This window comes from Oryzias latipes, chromosome 22 (assembly GCF_002234675.1).
Source record: "Oryzias latipes chromosome 22, ASM223467v1".
Lineage (NCBI taxonomy): Eukaryota > Metazoa > Chordata > Actinopteri > Beloniformes > Adrianichthyidae > Oryzias > Oryzias latipes.
The window spans coordinates 13,784,778-13,809,467 of NC_019880.2; the positions used below are offsets into that span (position 1 = coordinate 13,784,778).

A 24,690-nucleotide genomic window follows, 5' to 3' on the forward strand; every position below is an offset into this window, starting at 1 on the left:
GTTGTGGCTCAGTGTTTAAAAGCCTCACTTAAAAAAAAGGTTATTTAGCTTGATGCTACATTAACACTTTAACAACACAGTCCTGTGAGATTTGCTGTCTGAAATTTTACATCAAAAGGGAGGAATATTCCTACCCTCTGCAACCTGGCACCCAATTAAGAATTTAACAAAGAAAAACAAAGATTAAAAAAATAAAAGAAACAAAGCAGAATGCTTTTGTTTTATCTTTTCCTTTTTAAAAAGGTGCATTCAGCAGAAAAGCTGTGGTTGATTCATGACAAAGTACCCAAAATATTTTTTTAATAAACAGTGGACTGCTTATTTAATTTATATTTGTCGCCTGTGACTTGCATCTACATTTATATATAATTCAAATTGCCCTGCTGCTGTTGGAAATACGCACTTTGGAGAAACTGTACAAGTGTACCGGCCACAATTTGGCGAGTGGAGAGCTGCAAATGTAGATGTCTAGCCTGGAGGAAAACAATAAAGTGCTGCGTGAACAAGAGGAATGCGAGGAGAGATATTTATTTAGAGTCATTCTTTGTGTTATTGAGCAATCTTATTTCCAAACAGGCCACAGCGTTGAGTAGAACACAGATAGAAAACAAAATCCATGATTTGCAAATCATTAAACCCAATTTTCAATGCACACTACGTACACGTGGAACAAGGCTGAAAACTAATATTGATTTGAGTGGATCTCCAGGACCTCAGGCAGCACTGTGTTGCAAACAAACACACTCAGAAACACTATTTTTATCTTGCATGTGCTCACAAATATATATGTATTTGCAGAGATAAACAGATGCAAAGTGGGTTTCTCTTGTCTTTCTGTCAAGGATTTAGATGCTTTCAAAAGATTGAACCTGGCTTTTTGTTTGCATTTTACACACCTTGGGATGTTTGCAGGAAACAGGGCTGTTTTTTGAGACAAGAAATTGAACATTTAAGATGGCAGAACAGGATTATTCACTGAAGCAAATTCACCAAGATGCCACTATGTGGAATTGAAGAGCATGGATCAGTGTTGTATACTTAAAAACATTCCGATAAAACTTGTGTTTTTAACATTATCTTGAGGCATTTTCTCTGATAATGGAGGACTTACATTAAGAGATTTGAACTTAAAATTGCATCTCAGAGTTTTTCTTTATTCAAATCAGTGTAAATCTGAAGCAGACAGAATAATTTAGCTAGGAAAAAGCTTGTAGTTGTGACATAGAAGCTACTACAGCAAGCCACAGCCCACTTCTCTGCTCCATTCTAATGCATTCACTTACAGAGGACTAGATCCATGTACGTTTTCATTTTGCTGCTCTGAGTTGGTTTTGGGTCATAACTGTACGGCTAGATAGCTCCAAAATTGCTCGCTATTTTTGTTGTAATGTTAGGTTGGGAGGGTGAGGGGCTGTGAGCTAGCAGAAGTGCACATAAACAGATGGATAATGGGAAGGGGGGAGGGGTTGCTCTGCTCTTTTGGTCCCCTCCCACAGCTCAGAGGTTAATTTTGAATGAACTGCTGCCGCTCTTCAAAAACTATGTCCTAGAAAACGACACAAGTTTTTTTGTTTAACTTGAAAAAGCACGATCATTTAAAAAAACAAAAAATACAGGTAATGCAATAGATAAAATACATCAATGATCATCAAGGATCTTTCTATGAATAAATCCTTTTTACAAAGCATTTACTCTATGGCTAGCCTCAAATGATTTTTTTAGATGAACAAAAATATAATGTAATTTAATTGAAATACATCCCCAAAAAAATTGTTGAACATATCTTTACCTCCCAAACTTTAAAGGTTAGAAAGGTTATGAAAATGCTCCAAATATAAAAGAAAGACGTTGTGTAAATCGTTTCTTGTTGTGTAAATATTTCTTTAGCTTCCGAAACATGTTTTGGCTTTATTTGTTCAACAATTTACTATTTTCTTTTCTTTTTTCATATTAGAGAATTAAAACAGGTCCTCCATAGTTTAGTGGTATTGACAAAAAAAGACTGATTTTGATTCCTATCAGGTAAGTGGAAATGCAGGTAAGCTTTAAGGCATTCTCATACAAAGGCAAAAGAAATTGTATTGTTTGGAATGTTAAGCCTCAGACCCAGTCAGACCATTAGATTTGCTCTTTGTCATTCACCCAAGAGGATTGTTGCCAGGGTAAAATTCTCTTTTCTCCTTATAGTGTCTTCCCAATTAACTCTGCATCTGTTCTCTGGTAGTGCTATACTTTCCTCCATTTTACTTGATCTTGGCAGTTGGATGTTTTGAAGGTTTTGTTGACTATTGAAGGGATTATGGAGCTGCATTACACTGTATCTCTCATACCTGCATTTTTCTTTCTGTCTGTCAATGCTTGTTCCTCATATTTTTATTTAAAACTATTTTTAGCTCAAAAGCATAACTGGAATTTTGGTCAAATAAGTCAAGTTAGAGTGTTTTCTTTTTCATTTTGTGCTTTTCTTCTTCATAATTTATTCCCAAAACACACCTTGGAAAGCAATAACAAGGCACAAAAGTCAAGCATAAATCATTATGACAGCTGCTCAGGAGCCATGTGTATCAACAGGACTCTTACATTACTGTTCGCTGCTGCTTTTTCTTGTAATGTTTGCTATTAATGCTGAGACTAACAACCTCCAGGCGCAAACAGCACGCACAAAAGTCAGAACAAAACATGTCTTACAGCATTTAAATGCAATCTTCAAGTTAGTCTGGGTGTGCAAAACCACCGTCTAGAACAACAACCAGATAAAAAACACAAAGCCACTTCATTGGATGTTTGCAGGATATGAATTTCTGCACCCACACACCGCTTTGTGAGCGTGCGCAGTTTTATTATGTCGAAGTCAGAAGCTGGGAGAGACCGACTGATATGTCTTTGTGGGTACTCAGTCTTAATTTAGCTTCGGACGCTATCTCTTCACAGTTTGAACCCATGGGCATTTTTGATATGAACCTTAAGCTGCGCGCTTGTTCAGATCCAAAAAGGCAATCAGCTGAGCAAGAAGAAGCAGTGTTTCTCTTTGCAGATATCCTCCACAGCACAACACTGCTGCGCTTTCATAAAGGTTAATTAAAATTTCCTCCGGCCACATTTTGTTCATCACCTCTGGACACTTCCGCAAAATCCCTTTTTCACGCACCATCAGAGTTTACTTTGCTCCTCCATAAGAACCCTTTGGCCACTATTAGAACCTAACAAACTCTTTAACAATCAGTCTAATTAATGGAGTTGAGAATGGCTGTTTTATTGCTGTATCCTACAGAAGTTTTTGGGATTGTTCTACTTTATGTTTGGAAGTAAAGTATTGTGTTCTTGGTATGTTTTCTACATCCTACTACTGCTATCAGGGGAGGATAATGGCTTGTTCCTCATCTCTGACTAATTAGTTTCAGGCTGTTCATTAGACTTAGCAGATTTAGCAACCTTATGGGTATCTCAGTGGCCTGTTTCCCCCAAGTACACTAATGTCTGCATGATAAATCATCTCTGTCTGGGTGCTATAATTAGACAGATTGTTCAAGTGTTGTATGTCTGGACAGCAGTCCCAGATTGTACTGTCAAACTTACACATGACACGTATCACAATGTACAAGCCTCATACTGTTTTTTTTTTGTTTATTCATAGATTGTAGCAACATCTGTACATCAACTTGTCATAAAAAGCTTTTCAATCAGTCTTGACGGTGAAAGGGCAGCCATTGCGAGGGCCCCTCGGTTAAACACGTGTTCTTTTTATCAGTGTCTCTCTCTGTCAGCCAATATAATGGAAAATTATTCTGCGCTAGTTTGCATGAAGTCTGGTAGAAAAGGAAAGGTACTACCCAGCAGTCAGGTGTCACATTCAAATAAAAGCAAATTAGCTGTCACCGAAGCTTAGCTCGGGTGCTGCTACACTGCCTCAGAGAGCTGGTTTTATTTATTTCTTTTCATTTTATTTTTTTCACTGGGTCTCTGTTTGCTGCCAAGCCAACACATGGCAACAAGTCACGATGGCTGCAAAAAATAAATAAATAAAGAAACCCAACCTAATTTAAGTGAAATGGCTCCCAGCACCCCAGGGGAGAGTTACAACTAATCTGAAGCGATTCATGGCACTGGTGGCATTGCACAATTAATCAGCTGCTCTATGCCGTATGTCAGGAAAGACATGTGTGGGATTAAACTCTTGTTTTTGAATTTAGCTTCTGGAGCAGCAAGCGGTTCGTGTACTGTAGAGTGGTGGTAATTAAGGTAAACCCATGAGACAATGTAGAATGGCAAAGCATCCAGAAATCAGGGTGAAACACATTCTGCCTCTGAGGACATTCACACACGTCTGTACAGCTACACTCAGCTGACTTCCAATAATCTTGTGCAGGTTCGTCCTATCCCACCAGTTGATCCTAACCATGCTTGTGTGATGTTGGTATCAGCAACTAGTTGACATATATGCAGATAAGTAAATTCAATACGCGATACTCCATACACCCATGATGACCGTGAACCAATCAGCGCGTCCACAACAGACTTCAACATGTCAACACTATTGTGGCAACCCATCATTTTCCCCGTGCACGATAAACACATACCTCCCTAAATCGCTGGCTTTTTCACACCACCAGATGCTCACCTATGGCGCTGAAATTCGCTTATAGTTACTGGTGTTATGATGAGTTCTGCCTGCCCCAGAGGGAGTACATTTAAAGCAAAAGCTAATGGTTTGTAAGGGGAAATCATACTTCAAAACATTTAGCAAATGGCAAAACCCACAACGAAATTTAACCATTTGATTGATCAAATTACTGGACACCAAAACATAGGTACAAAACCAAAAAAACCTCAAGTTCATTGCGTTTAACAGTCTGTTTTTCTTTTATAAGCTAACTTGAATTAAAGTAAATGCTGATCCTTAAACAGCTTAAATAAGCTAATAATGTAGCATATATGTGACCAGAAACACACATGAACCCACATAAACATATTTATGAGAGCATATTATCAAACAACCACCTAAACATTTCAAAATTCACCATAAACTGAAAACAAATTCTGTGACACTGTCCGAAATCCTCCAGTAGGGCTTTGGTGACCTACAGTGGTCACACTGAGTACTACAACAACTATTTATATACAGACTACACATTGTTTATTATAGCATTGAGGTGACAAGACTTAGAAACATACTCTACACGTGAGTATATTTTCACTGTGTATACTTTGCAGTTTGAGTAATTTAAACACAATAAAAACAAATGCATTTGGACTACTTCACAGCACGATTTGGCTACGGCTCAGCCAAAGAATATTAGAAAGACACAGCTATGATAAAAAAATAAACAATAGCAACACAAAGTGTATTACAAAGGTAACACATACACACACAAGCATAAATAGGACAGTAGTACCACCTCTCTGTACACAATGCTCTGTTCTTTCATACTTCATGAAGACTGTGTAGTGTTTGAGACATTTTTGTTTACAATTTGATAGAAAAGAAACATATACAAAGCATCAACAGTGCATGCAGTCCAGTTTTTACAGTGCAGTAACAATGAATGGACTGTAGTCATGGCCAGTAAAAATTCACTTTTAGATACTTTCTAAGAAATGTTTGCACCTATAAATCTCCACCAAACACAAATATGCTTGTTAACTCATCATCAATCAATAAATAATGTTTGATTATTATTGTTTATAAAAATTGCTCAACATTAGTTTTAATATTTATTTTCTCATTATTAACATTTGTTTTAACGTCCATTAAATAAACAATTCACCATATAAGGGACTGTGGTTTACTTCTTTTTAAAGGCCAACTCCGATAGAAATGGTGTTTTTATCATGTTATTAAGGCATTTTTCTGATGATGGAGGACATATATGAAGAAAATTAAGCTCAAAATAGCATTTCTGAGATTTATTCAAATTGCTGTGAATAAGGAGCAGACGAAAAAACTGCAGTTTAAAAAAGATTGTAGCAGTGACGTATGCCACGAGCTCCCTTCTCCGCTCCATTCTGATGAATCCACTTATAGAAGACTAGATCCGTGTACGTCTTTGTTTTCCGCGTCTGAGTCGGTATCTGACACGAAACTGTACGGCTGGATAGCTCCAATATTGATTGTCATTTTTTTTTTCCTGCTTGGGTAATGTTAGTTTGGGGTTGTCAGGGGCTGTAAGCTAGCCGGAGAGCATGTAAACCAGGGGTGCCCAAATTCAGGCCTTGAGGGCCTGTGTCCTACATGTTTACCAACCAACCTGCCATTGACGCTCCTCATTTTTTCAGATAAGGTAAGATTTCTGGAAAACCAGCAGGAGGCCAGCCCTCGAGACATGGATTTGGACAGCCACACTGTAAACTGATGTGATGTGAAAAGAGGGTGGGGTTGCAACTGTCCCGCCCACAACTCAGAGGTGAATTCCTAATAACCTATTGCTGCTCCGCCTAAACTGTGTCCTAGAAAAACGACACAAGTTTTTGTTTTTTTAGGCAAAAAGCGGCATAATCATAACAAAAAGAACACAGAGAACACTTTTTAAATTGTTTAAAAGACGATAGAGTGGGTCTTTAAAGAACGTTTAGAGGTTTTATGGTGTATTTCTGCAGTGCCACCTTTGTACTGTTTTTGTTTTGATGGAATGTAAGAATACTTTTCCTCTAAATTCAATTCAAACTGCACTGCGGGGTAGCTGCTTTCAGAAACATCCACCTCAGCTTCAGAAACTCCCATAAGTTGCAGTGTGGTGAAACGCTGACCAATCTGCTTTAACCTACTGCGTAGTATTGGAGCTAAAGCACCACAACCGCCTAGTGCATTTTCTTCACTTTACCTTTCATGGTGCCAAATTGCCTTAGGCTCCTTCCTCTAATAAAAAGAAAACTTTTATTATCTAAGACAAATAGTATGATTCATTGGGAAAGCCAAGTGAGGGCAGCACCGGTCTCCTTGCAATAAGATTCTAAGACGAGTCCTCCACCACTAAAGGATGGAGAGCGTGATTTTTCAAAAGTGTCTTCAGTAACTCCATCTCTCTTTCTGCCTCCCTCAGTTTTCTGCGTAGTGTTTCATTGTCTTTTTTGAGACTCTGATTTTCCTGAGAAAAAACAAAAAATGAACACAATATGATTTATACAATAAATATGAATGCATATGTTGCAGGAACCTATGTACTCACCAATTCAAGGGATTCATGTGTGCCTTTGCTCTCATCTCCTGATTTGCAGTTCTTTGCCAAAACAGATGCTTTGTTTTCCCATTTGGCGCAGTATCGTGTTTTCCTCTGCAGCACTGAGTTGGGGGACAGAGGAAGGGTATGTGGTACGGCGGTCAAAATTGAAGGCTGAGGGTTGCTGCTTTCAGCCGTAGGAGAGGACAACGGCGGAACTGCCAGAGAAGACTGAAGCTGGGTCGCCTCCACAGCTTCCACAGTAGGACAGGAGAGCTGTGAGCCCTCAGTCTGGGTGTAGCTATGGACCCTCACAGGCCTCTTGCGGGGTGCAAACTGAGAGCTGTGGCTGTAGTCTTTGCTGTCGTCTGGGGGGTAGGGGAAAGGGCATTCCTCTGAGCCTGAAGAAACAAATCTTATGATATTGCTTTTTGACATTCCAGTTGTCTTAAAGTGGAAAAAAATAGAAAATCCAAAAGACTGCCTCTTAGGTGTTCTGAATTAATGTAAAAGCTACGATAAACACTATTATAAATCGGTCTATATTAAGCAAAACTAAAAGTACCTCTGCTCTGAAATAGATTTCGTATATTAGACGGGCAGTTTACATATCAGAGAAACTAATCCTGATTATCCTGACAGCAGACATGGGATAGTAATGGAGGTTTCTATTAAGTGCTGAGAGCTGAATCTTGTGGCTTTCAACTTTCTCAGCAGAGATAACAGGAAATGTGACTGCCCAAACTCAGTATCACACTGGTGGATTTCAGAACCTCAGGTAAGAGTGCTACATGTGGGCGAGGCTCATAGACTGTAAAAACAATGGACGAATCGAGGTGTGACATCACCCATAGAAAATGCCTTACCTCGGCTCTCGCGAAATGCCGTTGCTTCCTGATACGGGCGCTGCCATTTTGAAACCAGTCGACAGTGATGGGTCAGAGTCGCTCAGAGTCAATGAATTTATGGCAATGGCAACAGTAGTTGCCATAGATACGATGACTCAAAGTGACTCTGACCTATCGCTGTCGACTGGTTTCAACATGATGGCGCCCGTATCAGGAAGCACTGGTACTCCCTATTTGGGAACACAAAAAGGGAGGGGTTGAGCTGTCCATTGTCTTTACAGTCAATGATGTGGCTGCATATGTGTGTTGAATTACGCTAACCCACCCTCTGAGTTGCCCGTAGCAACGGGTGTAGTGCTCAACGGTGGACTGTCGGTGGTGTTGGACACTTTGATGTTTTTCTTGCACTCAAACGCCACCTGGTCTTTGCAGAGTTTGTGGCAGTTCATGCCGCAGTCTGTGCAAGCCAAAGAAAGCAAAACATGTCACAGCAGGAACTTCAACAAGCAGTTTTTTTTTTTCTCTTTCCCGCGCCCCTTTGAACTGCAAATGCAGCTCTCCGACCTGTGCAAGCCTCCAGTCAAGCAAACAAATGCTTAGATGTTGTGAAGGACGGGGGAGGGAGAGAAAAAAAAGTGCGGTTCTTGGTACATACTATTTTTTTTTTTTCTCCCCTGTTCTGCAAGGCTCAGTTCGCAACATGCTCTCTGAAAAACCACACTTCACCTCACCTGCTCCCCACAAGACACTGTCTGCATCATTGTTTCTGTCAAAGACTCGCATGCCAAAATTACATGGGTGAAAATATAATGATTACCCTTGCATCTGTAGCCTTGCTTGATAACACCCCATAACTGTTAAGGGAAAAAAACAGGTTTGTTTGTTTTTAAAAGTAAAGGAGCAGAAATGTGCTTTTTGTGAGGTTTTTACTTACAAACCCGGAGCAGTTGTCACAGAAAGTGGGTTTCATGTAAGTGGCCTCTTGGAAGTTGTGCACGAAGCCAAGGCCAAGTTTAGAGCAGATGACACTAGCCCTCATAAAGTAAGCAGTGATCTCCTCTCTGCTCACCATGCCTTCCCTGAAAAGTCACAGAAGACACACTGTAACCAAGCAGAAGGAAGTGGGCTTTCGGATCTCCATGTCTACCACTTCATCTAGTGTAAGGTGCATGGTAACGTGCTAGTATTTAAAGCTGTTGTTATGGTCTGCTTCCGTAGCTTTTGTGTATTTCCTGTTCTAAAGCTTGTGACTACAAATACCACACTTGCTTCCTCTCAAGTCTCAACTGATCCGAAAGGGCGCGTGTGACCTCAAATACCTACTTCTCTTTGTCCATGACACAAAAGGAAAAAGGAAAGCTGGCAGCAATCTTCTCAAAGTCGTCATGAGAAATGAAGCCGTTCTCATCGTGGTCGTAGTTCTTAAACACAGACTGGAAAAGACAAGGAAAAAAACACCATTGTTACTCAACTATTAGAGAACAATAACGGCGAGGGCAGACTGCCAAAATGGCTGCATGCAGAATAGTTTAAACTGATGATTGCCATTACATAACGCCATTACTGACTGGCCATGCAGCGGCAACACTTGAGAAAGGAAGCACTTACATCAACCATTCTCTGCACATGTTTGCTGATGGTTCGAGGGTCAGGTTTAGGAGCCACTCCAGATGCCCAGTCAACACAAACTGGAGGTTTGGAGGGGGTGGATGGCTGAAGCACAAACATATAATGTCATTAAAATAAATATTTATGAAAAAACAGTTCCTGTGGTGGAAAATTAGGACATTTATTATTATTTTTTAAATTAACCCTGTAAAGCCCACTACACCAAAGAATTGACCGAAAATTCAATTTCTTTTAAAAAATTAACATGTTTTATAAAAACCCTTTGGTGAAATCCACAAAATAAACTTAGTCTAGCAAATGGTGTGTTAAAGGGCTATTTAATGCAAAATCAACTTTTTTGAGCTTTTGAGTTTATTATAATTAGGGATGAAAGTAGATTTTTCTTTATGCCGGTACTATAACAAGTTACATAAACATTATTTTTTTTTAATAGCTGTAAATGCAAATTACGGTTGTGACGATTATACAGTGAATTGATTCATCCAACCGAATTGCTCTGTCTGATTCAAGTTGGCAACTGAATCAAATTGAACTATACCAATATAAAATCGTTTCAGAATTAAAAATAAATAATAATAATCGATCTTGTAAAACACCATTTGGATTGAGACACTGTAGGTTTATTCTACTTTACACATATTGTGACAGCAAAAACTGATCAGTCCATCATTAAAGTCCAATGTGTGGAAACACTTTGAATTTAGCAAATACATGTGACCTTACAGTGTGGTTCTAATAATGTTCCTTTTGGATTATTTTGATGTGGAAAACCAGCAGTGGGCTGAACTTTAGGAAACTAAAATGTGAATGGATTTGCCATGAATTCTTGTTTACCTATTTGTTTTAATTTATACTTGATAATCTTGCAAGAAATATGAGGAATCTGGACGCCATCTGAGTCTGAGTTGTTTTGGCTAAAGATGCACTGGATAGATTTTAAGTCATTGAATCGGATCGTTTACAATAAACCAATATCGACTATCACTTGTTAGTAAATAGAAAATGTATGAATTTATGAATCAGATCAGCGACCACAAATTATGATATGAATCAAAACCTTGTTAAAAAATTGTTACAACACTAATATGCTGGTAGATAAATGCATTTGAGAATAAATCTTGACTGTACGGTAAATAAAAATGTAGATGGGCTTTGTGAAAAAAATTTTGCATAGATGATTGTACAACTTGACAAATGCAAAAAATGCACCTCCTTTCTCATTTTCTTCTTGTCCATTACTAATTTCGGCTTGTACATCTTCATCCTTAACAATCTTCCCTGCATTTTTCTTCTTTCAATTACTTTTTCAAGTATCAATTAATTTTTTTGCTGCATCTTTCACTTCTACCATTGCATTAGGTTTTATCTTAAAACTATCAATGACAACAGTGTTCAGAAAAAATGTGAAAACTGTTAAAAAAAAAAGGTTAAAAACAAACCAACCGCCAACTTGACTGTGAATGAATTGAGTGACCCCGCTCAACAAATCAAACATGTATGCCATGTATATATATGTATATGATGTTGTAAAGATAAAACGTTCAAAGTAAAGAATAAAAACAAAAATAGTACAATTCAGCTTTTAACTACTTGTAAATCAAATTTTAGCATTATCTTTTTAGAACAAATTTGAAGAGATAAAACACTGTAACCACAACAAAAAAATAAAAAAACGAATTAACTACCGTACAACAAAAAAGACCTTTATTCACAGTAAAGGTTGATGTTAAGAAACCATATGTCTCAGCTTTGAGGAGCTGACGTGGTTTCATCTGTCGGTATTGATCTGCTTTGCTGTGGAGAAGATTCTCTCAGGTTTTTTTGAGGAGATGGTTCTATATGAAAAAATGAAAAGCTTAGTGCAAAAGCTTGAAAGTTTTAGTTGAGTTAAAATGACCGCTTTGTGTTTTTTGTTGTGTCCTTGCAGGCGAGGGAATATAAAGCTGTGTCCGTGTTTGTAACACTCACAGGTGCCTTACAGTTCTTAGGCTCCCGTGCATAAGACAGCTCGTAAATCTCATCCTCAGAGTAGTAAAGGTCCAAGGACAGCTGTAAAAGAAAACAACATCAGCACAGTGGAGCCACACAGACAATACACTGAGCTCTTTTCATCCAAAGATTTCACCTTGATGCGTGTTTTGGCCAAAAACTCAGGCTACGGGGCCACAATTATCTTTCATGGGCATTTTATCTTTCCATTATGATTAAAACATTGTACAATAACAGCACAGCAAACAAATCTGGTCTCATTCGCATTCAGTTTATCACCCCCACACTCATAAATCACAGACTCTCATCCCTCCCACACAAGACAATCCACTTGCTGAAATCCGCTCATTTTCATCCATGTACAGTCATGTGAAAAAAGTGCGTTTTTATGAGGAGGTTTAACCTGTGAAAAAACAGTGGAAATGCACCTGGGGCTGAACAAGACCTAAATAATTGATGCTACTGCAGTAAGATGGGCAGCTGAATGACATATTGCAGCATGTCATTCTTACTTAACAGAAGCTAACCCAAAGCAGGAGTTTGACTATGTAAATACATGCTATCATGCAATACTTTACAGAGCCACATTGAACTTAGATGCTGCTACATTTGTGAACATTTAGAAAATTCAAATATTTTGATCCTAACTGCCCAACAGGAAAATGGAATCTTTCCGTTTTTAGCCAATCTATATATTTACTTTTAGCATTACTTGGCTACAATAAAGGTGTTGACTAATCTCTGATTAAAAAATATTTGGACCAAAACCTGCAAAGAATTCTATTGTCATCTCAGGTCTTCTCTTCCACAGAAACATATACGTATTTTGCCATCTTTGTGTTTAATGGGTGAAACTATGTTGCAAGGTGCGGTTATGAATTGCAGCTAAGTGTCTCCATGCTTGTTCTTGTGTATAAAGGAAGTCTTGTGGCCAGATGTAACTTTGAAGACCAAAGCTGTTCTGACTTTTTTGTTTTTTGCTTTTGAAGAGGTCTTCTCCTGTCAACACTTTCAAACTAAATATGTCTGTTCAGTCTTTTACTGTTGTGAAGTTTGAAACAAGTTAATCTGGATCAACGCCGACAAGTATCTCCTTTCAAACATTTGAAACATTGGGGCAAAATTTTGACTTACCGTCAGAAGATGAACCAGGTCCTTGTTTGCGTCTAATCTTGGTGGGATCTGCTGGAGCTGGATGAGCTCATTGATGTGGTTGTAGAGGACTTGGAGTTTATGGATATTCACCTTGTTGTCTTCCACATAGTCTGACATGGCCTCATTGACGGTAATCAGATCTTTCAGGTGGACACCAAGGATGGGGATTTTAAAACCCGAACACCTGCTGTAAGCGTGTCTATAGTTGTCATAGTTCCTGCAGGAGGACAGCAGGTCTGTCATCTCGTTCAGGACCTGGGAATAAATTAAAGTATCTGTGATTAAAAATAAATAAATACATAGCTTTTGAAATTGGTTAAAAAATATAAAGACCCACTTCAATGAAAATGATGTTTTTGGTGTTTTTAACATGTTCTTGTGGTATTTTTCTCACGATGGACATTTGTAAATTAATTTAAGCTTACAATAGCGTTTGCATTTCTGAGTATTTCTTTATTGATATTGTGGTGAATCAGGAGTAGATAAGAAAAAGGAGTTGAAAAAAAGTCTGTAGCTGTGACATAGGTGCTACAATATGCACACGTGCTCTGCTCCGCTCCATTGTGATGCATCCACTCGCAGAAAATGTTACGGCTGGATAGTTCCAATAATGCTAAATTGGGGGGTGTAAGTGGTGGTAAACTGGCGGGAGACCATGAAAACAGAAGATGTCGTGAAGCCGGGGGCAGGCTTACTAAGAGGTATATTTCTAATAAACTACTACAACTATGCCTACTCTATGTCCTAGAAAACGATGCAACTTTTTTATTTTGGCTAAAAACGGCATAATCATAATTAAAAGAACACTGGACTGCTTTTACAATTGATCAAAATATGTTTGGAGTAGGACTTTAACACAGATAAAGTTAGTACTAAATTAACAAATTATTGTGTTTTTTTTTTTTTTTTTTTACAGGAAATATGTTTAAAAGTTCCTTATACTAGACATCTAAGCAGATTGTCCTGTAAGATTGTGTCTCTTTAAGGCACAACTTCCACTGGTAACTAACTCTAAATAATCAAAAAATGGTAGAGTGCCAATAAAACAAGGATTGATGTGGGTTGACTGTTTCCTGTTTGTTTTTTTTAAAACGAGGCCCTCCTGTGATTACTGACAGAGACTTTCAAACTGACTAAAATGCTTTTTTATTCTAATTTACCCTCCATAGGTTTAAAGAAAGTCTATTTGTTTGCACTATATTAGAACCAAATCTCCAACATTTTCGAAAATTATCAGGAAAAGATCTCTTTCTTGTGTAAAGGTTTTTTGTCTAGGATGTAGCAACAAAATAAAGGAAAAACTCGCGTCAATGTGGTGTTGAGGCTTGTTCACTTGATTTTATCAACGGACAACTGAACAGTGTAAGAAAGAGGAAGAATAGCAACGTGAGTTCCTTTAAGTCGTTACCTTGGTGACCTCGCTGGGTACATGTGAAGTGGTGTCTTTCAGTCTGGAAATTGAGCTATGGCATAGTCCCCCCACCACTGCCATTAGTGTATTGTAGTTGTGCATTTGGTGAAGACTCTGATCACACAGACGGAGAACAAGCAAATGGTTTTGTAATTAAACAGATTTACAGGTACACTTATATAACTCATAAAAGGAATGTTATTTAACATAATACTGTCTTTTTCTTATGCTGCACTATAAAGAACCTCACTGCACTATAAAGGACCTCACTTTTTTCTGAGGATATTGTTTTTCTCTATTTTCCAGTCTCCAAATCATGCTGTCACTGAGACCTCATGGAGTGAAATCTGTTTCTACACCCGAAGGTTTTTGAGGTTGACAGCAGTGAGCAGTAGCAATGTGATGCGTTAGTGTTACAGTGCAAAAGTGCAAAAGTCCATCAGAGCGCGAGTCTGCCTAACAGTTCCCCAAAGTCAGGGTATCAGTTCTCAGCATTCAACACCCAAATTCACACTGAACGTTATATCAAGTCATCTCTGCCTTTTCTATGGTGTTTAAGTGGAATTTATTCAACTGCTGCATAAGCTTGAAGTTTTTTAATGCATCAAACACTTAGTTAAATAAAAATCTGCAGCCGAGCCCTTTTAAAATCATCATTTCACAGTGGATTTTTCATGGTGAATCTTTATGCCGCATTAGGGATTAGTGCTTTACAACTGTAATCTAAACATGTGAACAATGGAGCAATGTATATGCAAAAGGAAATGTTAGGCTATTAAAAGAAACTACAAGAGCAGATGGGGGGGTTGTGTTAACCACTACCTGTGCAACGTGGAGAAACTTTGTGAAGACCTCAGCTCTCAGCTGAGCAGTCGGCCGGCTCAGCACCATCAGCTGAACCCACTGGGACATCCCATTACACAGAGCGATGGAACGCTCCAGAACAGGAATGTCCTTCATGCAGCAGCTCTGCATGTAATTCTGAAAGTCTAGAAACTGTCGAAGCAGAGAGAGACATGAGCCCAAACAGCAGCGCGGAAACAACGAGGCATTTCCCACAAAGTGGGTTTAAAGAATTATGTGAGAGCAGAAGATAACCCACATACGATGCTTCTCTTTCATTGAGAGCGAAAGCGTGCACTTACTGATATTCTGCAGAAGGATTTAAACTCCAAGTAGGTGAGGTGGTCAGCTAACTCAGAGGGCTCCAGGTGATCAAAAAGCAGAGAAACCTTCCTCTTTTTACTGTAGTTAGCTTTGATCTTCTGGCTGGCCTTCCATGACCAGTCCCGCTCATTTCTACAACAACCAACAATAGAAACCTTGAAAGAAAAGCTCAAGGCATGGAGTTTACTTACACAATCTCATATATGTGGCCTGGTATTTCTGAAAATATTGAAAATTCTTATCAATCAAAGCTTGTCCCCACACTGTACATGTGCAGAAGTTTCTGTCTGACATTATGGTAGAGCTATGATTTGTGCAGGTAGGGCTTTGGTAAGCTTGAAACAAATAAGCTATTTAACCAAAGGATATCTGAATAACTAAAATGAGAGGTGCCTCCAGTCAAAATCTCTGCACCAACGTTAAAGAAAAATCCATCCTTGAACTCTATTGTTGCGACAAACTGACAGATTCTTGTCGGCTTCGTGTCTCAGATGGACAGCTGGTCAGAGATTAACACTTACATCCATTTGGTCTCTAGGAGAGAGCAAAGATGCTCCTGTCCTTGCTCTCTGATCAGATCTCGAAATTCATCCAGCTTGTCAGACAAGCTGTGGTGCAATCGGAACATTCCCCAGAATTCCTGAATCCAATGCCTGGTGGTCAGAAACGACAACCATAAGAGCAATGTAGAAACAAATGTTATTTACTGGATTTGTCTCACTAACCTTATAAAGTAGCATATCCTCTGACACTGTGTTGGCTGCTCATTGTCCACTGCTGTCTTAAATGTAATTAATAGTAAAGGAAACGGACCAAATGTCAACAGTAATGTTGTTGTTTTTACTGACAGTAGGGATGAAAAGTGCTTTTCACACTTGGGGCTTGCTTATCCTGACATCAAATCAATGAAAAATAATTAGGCAGTGGTTTAATTAAAGTTTCTTTTCTGTAAATGCCTCATTACTGGAATCTATAGCGTCTGAACCAAAAAAGGCAAACAAAAGTGACATTTGGTCATGTGGGAGGCAGCAGCTGCACAGAGCAAAGCTCAGAGCATCACTCAGTGAATCATTTTTGGGATATGACAGATAATTGAATAACAAAACGTACAAAGAAAGCATCATTAAAAATTAAGGACCAATTATTAAATGTCAGGTTTTTTTTCATATTTTGGTGGCAGGTCTCAAAAGATGCTTTATTTCAGAGATTTTCTGCCCACAATATTTTCCTTTTGACGGTCATGCTTCTCTCTGTTGTGCAGAAGGAAGCTGTTGTGCAGAAGGAAGCTGAATTTATATAAGCCTACAGTAAAAAGCACTTCTTTATCAGACAAAGGAGCTTTTATAAAGACTTGACAGTATGGCTCTCATTTGTCAGAAATCAAATTGAAGTGATGCACATAGAAAAAAACCTAATTGCGTCAAGGGAGTTGAAGAACCACCCACGCAATCCCAAGGCTAAAATGTGGCAAAGACTGGTAATCGTCCCTGATTTTTTTCTTTTTTTTTTATTGTTGTTGTTTTTATCCGAACCCTCAGACTAAACTCAACATACCCTTTTGGGTCTTCAGCTTCAAGAAGAAGGTTAAAAATAGCAGAGGTTGCATTTAGCAGAGTGTGCAAGAGAGCCTCGTAGGTATAAATGATTAAAAATGACTTCTATGAGGAAGAAAAAGGATTCAATTAACACTTGAAGACTCAAGCCCCCTTAATCGGACAATGAACCTTTTGGGGCTTAGTATAGCCAGTACTAAATGTAAACCTAAATAGAAGTATATATTTAAAAACGTGTTTATGTTGGGTTGCTTTGGAATGAAAACTGTTCAAAGAGAGTGGATTTAGGTGTAAGCATGAACTGCAGAGTGCCCATCACATTTCACTCTGACAGCAAACAGGAGCACAGTGAGCTAAGAACAGGCTTTACTGTGCGTTGCTGCTGACAACCAAAGGAAAGCGATGCACGGCCGGAGATTTGATCCCATGCTGCTCAGAAAACCCTGAGAATCCTGCTAGAAGATGTAGGAGTTGATGAAGGATATAGACAGACGAGCTTGTCCAGAAGGTCACTGGAGGACATGAGGAGACGGTGCATGGTCAAAGTGACGTTCAGCAGGTGGCTGCTCCCCCGCAGATCACCATCTGTGTCTGCAAAAGTAGAAGGATTGAATTTACCCATAATGCTTGAAAAATGGAGCAGAAATACTGAAGTTAAGTCAGTAAAAGCAGATTTTGAACGTCTAGAACGTCTAGATTTGCCAATGATATGAAATACCCATTAGGGATAACTGTTAGACATAAGTGTTTGCATATTGAGTCATGAAAATGACTTCTATGAGCCTGAATTTGCCACTACATTTATGGTTTTAAGCAGCCTTGATAAATGGGAAACATTTGTTTTAGCTGTGTTTTTTCCAACAAAACCTTTTCGATAAATAGTCTTTTTTTACATAATCCATCTTTAAATAAATAATTCACAATTAAATCACATAGGAGATCAAGTCACACAACATTTGTTGCTATTAAGAAAGAAAATACTCCTTATTTACTGCTATGTGTCATAGAGTTTGAATTCATGTCTGATAAAACTGAATTCAATATTTTTTAAATAAAGTTATTTTGATTAGTTGTTAATTGTTTAAACATTTTTGACTCTATAGTATTGATGTCTCTGTCCTTATTTTTGAGACATGCATTTAAGGCAAGTCTTCTTTCTCTTTCGGCTTTTTCCCATCTTTCGAGGACGAGTCGCATGGTTAACTTGGCAATGTTTTACGCCGGATGCACTTACTGACGCAACCCTCTCAATCCATCCGGGCTTGGGACCGGCACAGAAGCAGAGAAAGAAATGCATTTAAGGCAAGTAATATTCTAATAATCAAAAACATATATTTTAATTAAGAGTATAACTAAAATACTATTTTACCAGTTATGGCAGATTTATAAAAGACTGTATTGTAGTTTAGGCTAAAAAAAAAAGGAAAATATGAGGACTTTAGAGAGTTTCTTTCAGGTTTTATCCTTGTGTTTTGTCACAGTATGCTGTTATATAATGTGTCATAGTGCAAATGAGTGCATACATAGATCTAGTGTCCATATGCGTGCCATCAGTATGCATATTTTCATCTTTGGAAAACGCAACTAACAAGGAAATTGTGTTATCTCCAACAACGGCGCAAGGTATTTGATTAAATGGAAAGCAGGTGTTGAGGTTAACTGGTTAAAACAACCCGCTTTTACCCAAACTATCCGCACGACCTGTGGAAGATTTACCTTTTCCTCTGATTGTGTGGAACCCTTGTACTTCTTTGCCTCACTAGCATTTTCTTTTTGCTTCCTCTTCCCTGGCGTGTTTGTAACTTCCCCTCTTTGTGACGAGGCCACCTTTCCTTATTGTTTTAATTTCACAGCCGACCTCTTGAGATGCACTTGGAGAACTTGTCATGTTAGGATAATCTACATGAGAAAAAGTATGTTTCTAACTGCCATAAAGCAGTTAGAAAGCTTTTGCAAAACTCCCCACTGGTAAAGGGACAGTGGTTGTTGTATTTGAAGGTAGCATCATTCTTTGTGAAAACGAGCAGGGAAACTCTGAGATAGCATTCAAAACAGGTTTAAAATAATATTTTACCTTCCAAAATAAAAAACCTAAACTGGACATCCGGTTAGAAAAAAGGTGAATAAAAGCTTATCTAATGTCCTGATATCATCAAGGACATTGGGCGTCTGAGGACCCACTTTTTAAAGCACATCACCTTGAAAATCCCTCGGATGCCATGGCAACACATCGTTTTATCTTTGTTATCAGTAAGCAAGTTGCCACTCGTGCTTCAGCTGACTAATCCTGCCCATCATATTGTACATCGGGTGTGTTTTTGTTTATAACGTGCAGCCACTTCCACGAAAAACCAGTCAACATAAGTGACCTCATCTGTCAGGCACAAAGTAAAAAGATAAGGTAAAAATTTGGGAAGACTGTTCTTTATGCCTTAAGGACTTTTATCCACATGAACCTTTGCTTTGGTGAACCTTTGCATGAATTTTTGCTTTAGTGTGATGTATTTAAGTCCCTACATTAGCCTAAAAACAACTGGAGTTTGGCGCAGAAATCCAACAGGAAGTCAAGACTCTCTTTCAGGTAAACAGTTGCCTCATCCCTCTTTTTACAACATTCCAACCACTAACACCCCTCCCTGTGCAGGCTTAATTGCAGGAAGAAATCCCCTCCGGACTGTCTGTGATAGCCTGGAACATTGGGAAAGATGCCGCTCAGCACACGGGATAGTGATAAACACAGCATGAGGATGATGACTATGCCTGGCCTACTTTTAAGGTTATCTTAAATATTCATCAGCCCACTTCCAAAACCTGAGCGTCACTTTTCCTTGTTTTGAAAGTGTCTATCAGTCGGGATGAGGCTTTTGTTTTGCTCCATGTCAGACTGGATGATGGATGTCTCTTTGAATGTGGGGTAAAACCTTCCACACTAACAAGGGCTTGTTGGGTTTTTATGAATCCTCCATCTGCCACAGTGAAGCCCAAAGAGAGCCACAAAGAGCTAAAACAGACAGACAGCTGAGGAAAAATCAATGAACAGTAGCAGCAGATTATTTTACAAAAAAAAAAACTGTTGAAAGTGGTAATGAAGAGCAAAACACACCAACTTTGATATTTATATCGCGACATAAGGCATATACAGCATCATTCAAAGGAGAAGAAGAGTTTTTTTCTTTTTTTTACTTTTAAAGTGAAGATTATTCTTAAATATTGACCTGGACTTGAGTAAAATAAGAAATATAAACACACAATGTCTTCCAAAACTAAGTTGATCCTTTGACAAAATAATATTTTTATCAGATGCTTAAAGACTTTTCTAACTGATAAGAAAGATTCTCGGTTGGAGGTCTCTGTTAGCCAATGCGATGTGATATTTCCTGCACGCCCGCACAGTTTGAGCTTGATGAATTTTGGCATTGTCGTGTTGGAACATCCCAGTTCCATCAACAGGGGGGGGGGGTATAACAGGAAAACTCATTCATTCAGTCTAATGAGCCAGTCAGCTGACCAGACTTGTTGCCACCTGAAACATTAAATCATAGCAGTACTTTTCCACTGGAGACCCTTTGATTTGTTGAATTCTGAAGGTGACCTATTTCAATTAAAGACCCAAGCAGATAAAAATAGTGTTTTTTCTTGTTCTTGTGTCATTTTCTCATTATGGAGGACAGATAAATAAAATTAAGCTCATAAATTGTATTTCTTAGTATTTCTTTATTCAAATTGAGGTGAATTCAAAAAAATAGATATGCTTCTATTTGTGATGCAGGAAATACTCTGGGTTGGCCACAAGCTCCCTGGTGTGCTCTATTCTGATACATGCACTTGCAGACAAACATGCAAGTGTATCTTTGTCCACAAAGACATGTATGTCTTTGTTTCCCTTGTCTGAGCTGGCATCTGGTTTAAAACTATATGGCTGGACAGCTCTAGTATTGCTCCCCATTTTTGCTGCACTGGTAATGGGAGGTTAGGGTTGTAAGGGGCTGTAAGCTAGCAGGAGAGCATGTAAACAGATAGATGATGGGAAGGGGCCAGCCTTACTCTGCGCCAACAGTCTTGTCCACAACTCAGAGGTGAATTTCTAATGAACTAATGCTACTCTGCAGAAACAATGTACTGAAAAAACGACAGGTTTTTTATGTTGCTGAAAATAACCATAATCATAATTAAAAGACTACTGGGAACTCTTAGAATATATCAAAAGAGGATCCGAGTGAGACTTTAAGTAATAAAATTAGTTATTAGAAAACGTCTTTATATTAGTTCAGTATGTGATTTGAGGCGTTCTGCGCTATCCAGAGAGAGCGCTGATGTCAGCCATTGATCGGCGCTGCGCAACCTTCTATATTTCAAAGGCTCGAGAAGCATCTGAGGACCGCCTGACCTTTCAACCAGGCCGAGCTGGAAGCCGCCAACAGGTTATCTTTCACACAGCTCTTACGTGGACGCTCGCTGCCCTACGTTCCGTGGGGGGTCACTTGTGATGTGAGCAGGCAGGAACAGAAGTCATTTTATCAGGAGAAACTGGTCAAGGAACACTGCACTGCCTAAGAGATAGCATCTTAAGCACACATGTAGACATGTCACAGTTTGCATAAAAAAATATACTGAAAAATATTTTTGCACTCAGTCTCCTGAATGGCACCCTGCTTTGTAGAGTCCCTTTCATTTTCCCCTGATTAATGTTCGCTTCCTTCATGCATCGGGTATGAGAGGAAGCCCGTCATTACAGCCTGCTTTTTACCTCTCTGTGGATTAATGTAGTTATGAGATGTCATTTTATGTGCAGCCTTTTGTAACACTTCTCCACTGCTCTTGCTGCATTTGCGTAACCAGGCAACGGCAGTTTGAAAGCTGTCTCTTTAGAGACCCAATCATCAAAACTCTGACAGCACTCCAGACAACTTGATAGAGCCAATGATCTTTGTTTGACTGATCCAGATAAAGCTTCCACCATCATTCACGCAATTTAAAAAACATTTCTCTTGAAATAAACTGCTGTGTAGCATGAACTGAAACAACATTTTAATGATTTTAAAGTTAGTTTAAAAAAAACTAGTCTGCCAAGCATTAATGAATGATAAACTGAACAAAGCCACTTCCAAAAGTGGTTTAGAAAATCCTTTGAGAACCATATGACTCCATTAGGAAGCCTGTAGAAACTTGTTTCACCAAACAGTCATGAAAAAGTGGAAGACAAGCGCCTCAGCCTGCAGTGATCTCACCGAAACTCAACCCTAGCTCCACAACGGTGCACACTTCACTGCTGCAACATGATGTGTTGACAGTAAAAACACAATCAAGCAAAAGGGCAAGAAGGACTTACCGAAGCACTGCAGGCAGGCCTGGATAAGCTCCTCCCAGGTTGCCCCCTTGGCCAGGTGTCCCAAAGACATCCCTGATTTACCTGGGGGGGTTTGGACGGGACTGAATTTGTGGAATCTATGATTACGTCCCGGAGGAGAAACTTTGGACTTGCCAGAGGTGCACCCAGTCACCCTCCTTGAGAAACACAGAAAGAGGCAGAATAACTATAGAGGATAAAGTGTGTTGTTGTGCCGTCCTGTGTTTGCTTTAAGTGTGACTACAAAAATCCATTATTATGATCAGTTGAGGAGACAAACACTATCATGAGCCACTAAAGAAAAGACACAACATTATAATGAGCACCTCAGGCTTTGACAAGCATCAGATGTTGCCACTTATTGTTTTCGTTTCCTTCCTTTAAGGAGGAAATACCATGAAACTGCGGAAATCCACTATAAATTGGTGAGAAAACCGGTAAGCAAGAAATGAGTTTCCACTTTGTTTCTTATCGGGTTGGAGGGAAACATTCCAAGTTGTCTGTGCGTAAAACATTCGCGTGCGTAAAAATAATTGCGTGCGTAAATGTATGTTACGGCTTTGGCACAAATTCAGACAACTTTGTGTGTTTATCCGGATCGAGATCAGTAGGACAACACTTTTACTTTTATTTAAATCTATCTAAATATGTATTTCTTTGGTTAGGATGGAGTTTTAGTATCACTATCAAAGACGCTGGAATTAACTCCGCAAAAAGTATGAACAAGATAGATTCAACGACTTACACATCGTCTTTCCCCTTTTCTTCCGTCGCTACACATTCGCTCTGGTTCTCTTTAGACTGGCATCCCATGGCGAGATACTGGGCGACGAGCGGCTGAACTAAGCTGTCCATCTGCGTTCTCCTCGATGAGAGCATTTCATCGCTCTGCTCCCTTCAGTGTGCCTCTCACTGCATTGTGCTGACTCCTCAATGAAAATTACACAATTAAGATTCACCCAGCCTGTCAGCGAGTGGGCGGCTGCGCTGCTGTCGGGCCTGTCACTCACTCGCTCCGAGGCTGCCCTTTACTGGCCACTTTCATTTGCGTCACGAATCGAGCCTTTTTATAGGCAACTTCTCAACTTGGATGGAGGAGTCATACAGAGGTTGGTGAGGAGACTCCAGAAAGTGGGAACACTCTGTGTTAGACTTCTGTAATAACACATCAGAACCCATGTAGACTTTTTTTAAATACATTTTTACCCATTAAAACATGATTTGACCTTTAAAAATGCTCCGTATGACGCATCAGAGTTGCAGACAGATACAACAGCACACACCTAACACAGGTTTGGGACTCAAATACCTGGCAGATCAATTGATTTTATCCGAACCCAGCAGGGTTCTGAGATCTGCAGGAAGAACCAAGCAGAGTAAGGCTGTGCTCAGAGGAAACCAGCTTTTCTCCTTTCCTCAACAAGATGTGCTTATTTGATGCCATTTTTAGATAAAACTGTTCTTTTAATATTTCATTTCTTTGATTTTAACTTTTTTCATTTATAGCTTATTTGATAGGTATGTAAAACATTTCAAATTGCCTCCTTGAGAACCTGTAAAAAATCTAATATATTGTAATTGTATCCTAAAACAGACTAATCTGAGTTATATTGGTTACATTTTGGGATTACCATGATTCTACGGCTAAAAATTTTAATAAAACCATAAGAGTATCACTATATCTTTCTGAAACTAAACATACTTTTTTGGGGGTAGTAAACACAATATCTCTTAGGTTAAAAGATTAAATCCCCACATCTCTCATTGATCTTTTTGACTGGTTACTTATCTGGCTGAAAAAGCACATGACCACTACTGGAGCTTTCCCAACAAATACAATAGTTTGTCTTTTTATGTTTTTACAGAATTTTAAATAGATAACAAATAGATTTTTAAATGCTACAATATACTTTTACAGTTTTTTTTAAACTTTATCTAGAAAAAAGCAAAACCCCTTTGTGGTTTATATGAATGTTCTTCTATCTACCCTTGAGGTTAGAGTTCCACCCATGCAATGGGGTCTTTGATATGAATGTATTTTGGAAATTCTGAGTAATGAGATTCCTCTTTTCTCTTTGCTGAAACTTATTTGTTCAGTCTGCAGAGCAGGAAAGGGTGGATCTTCCTTTAAAGATAAAAAGGTTCTGTATACCACGATAATTGTGCCATAGGTGGTCCATTGAAGATGTTTCCTGCAGCCCTCCAGCTGCTTTAACAAGCCCTGATGAATGTTAAAAAATGCATTTCTCTTCCTGTTTAAGGATTCATGTGGACATTTTGGAAGTGAGTGCTTAAAAGGTCACTGGACAATTTGTTTAAATGGAAATCAATTCCCACCACGAGAAACTAAGACTTGTGGAACAACAATTTGAACCATGATGGGACAAAACTGAAAACTAATGACTCAGAAATAAAAGGGAAGTTGATTTTTTTACTC

General features: G+C 38.8%; 1 protein-coding gene across 1 annotated transcript; it reads right to left on the bottom strand.

The window, feature by feature from the left end:
- Nucleotides 1–6,813: 6,813 nt before the first annotated feature.
- rasgrp1 (RAS guanyl releasing protein 1) lies at nt 6,814–23,228 on the bottom strand. Its single transcript, XM_004082588.4, has 17 exons — nt 22,999–23,228; nt 22,236–22,411; nt 17,392–17,497; nt 16,079–16,141; nt 15,875–16,006; nt 15,332–15,485; nt 15,009–15,182; nt 14,184–14,300; nt 12,755–13,030; nt 11,600–11,680; nt 9,611–9,715; nt 9,326–9,435; nt 8,937–9,081; nt 8,820–8,856; nt 8,328–8,459; nt 7,164–7,555; nt 6,814–7,082 (listed from the first exon to the last, which is right to left on the bottom strand). The coding sequence occupies exons 1-17, from the start codon at nt 23,130–23,132 to the stop codon at nt 6,948–6,950; spliced, it is 2,469 nt and encodes an 822-aa protein (XP_004082636.1). The 5' UTR covers nt 23,133–23,228; the 3' UTR covers nt 6,814–6,947.
- Between the last annotated feature and the right edge of the window lie 1,462 nt (nt 23,229–24,690).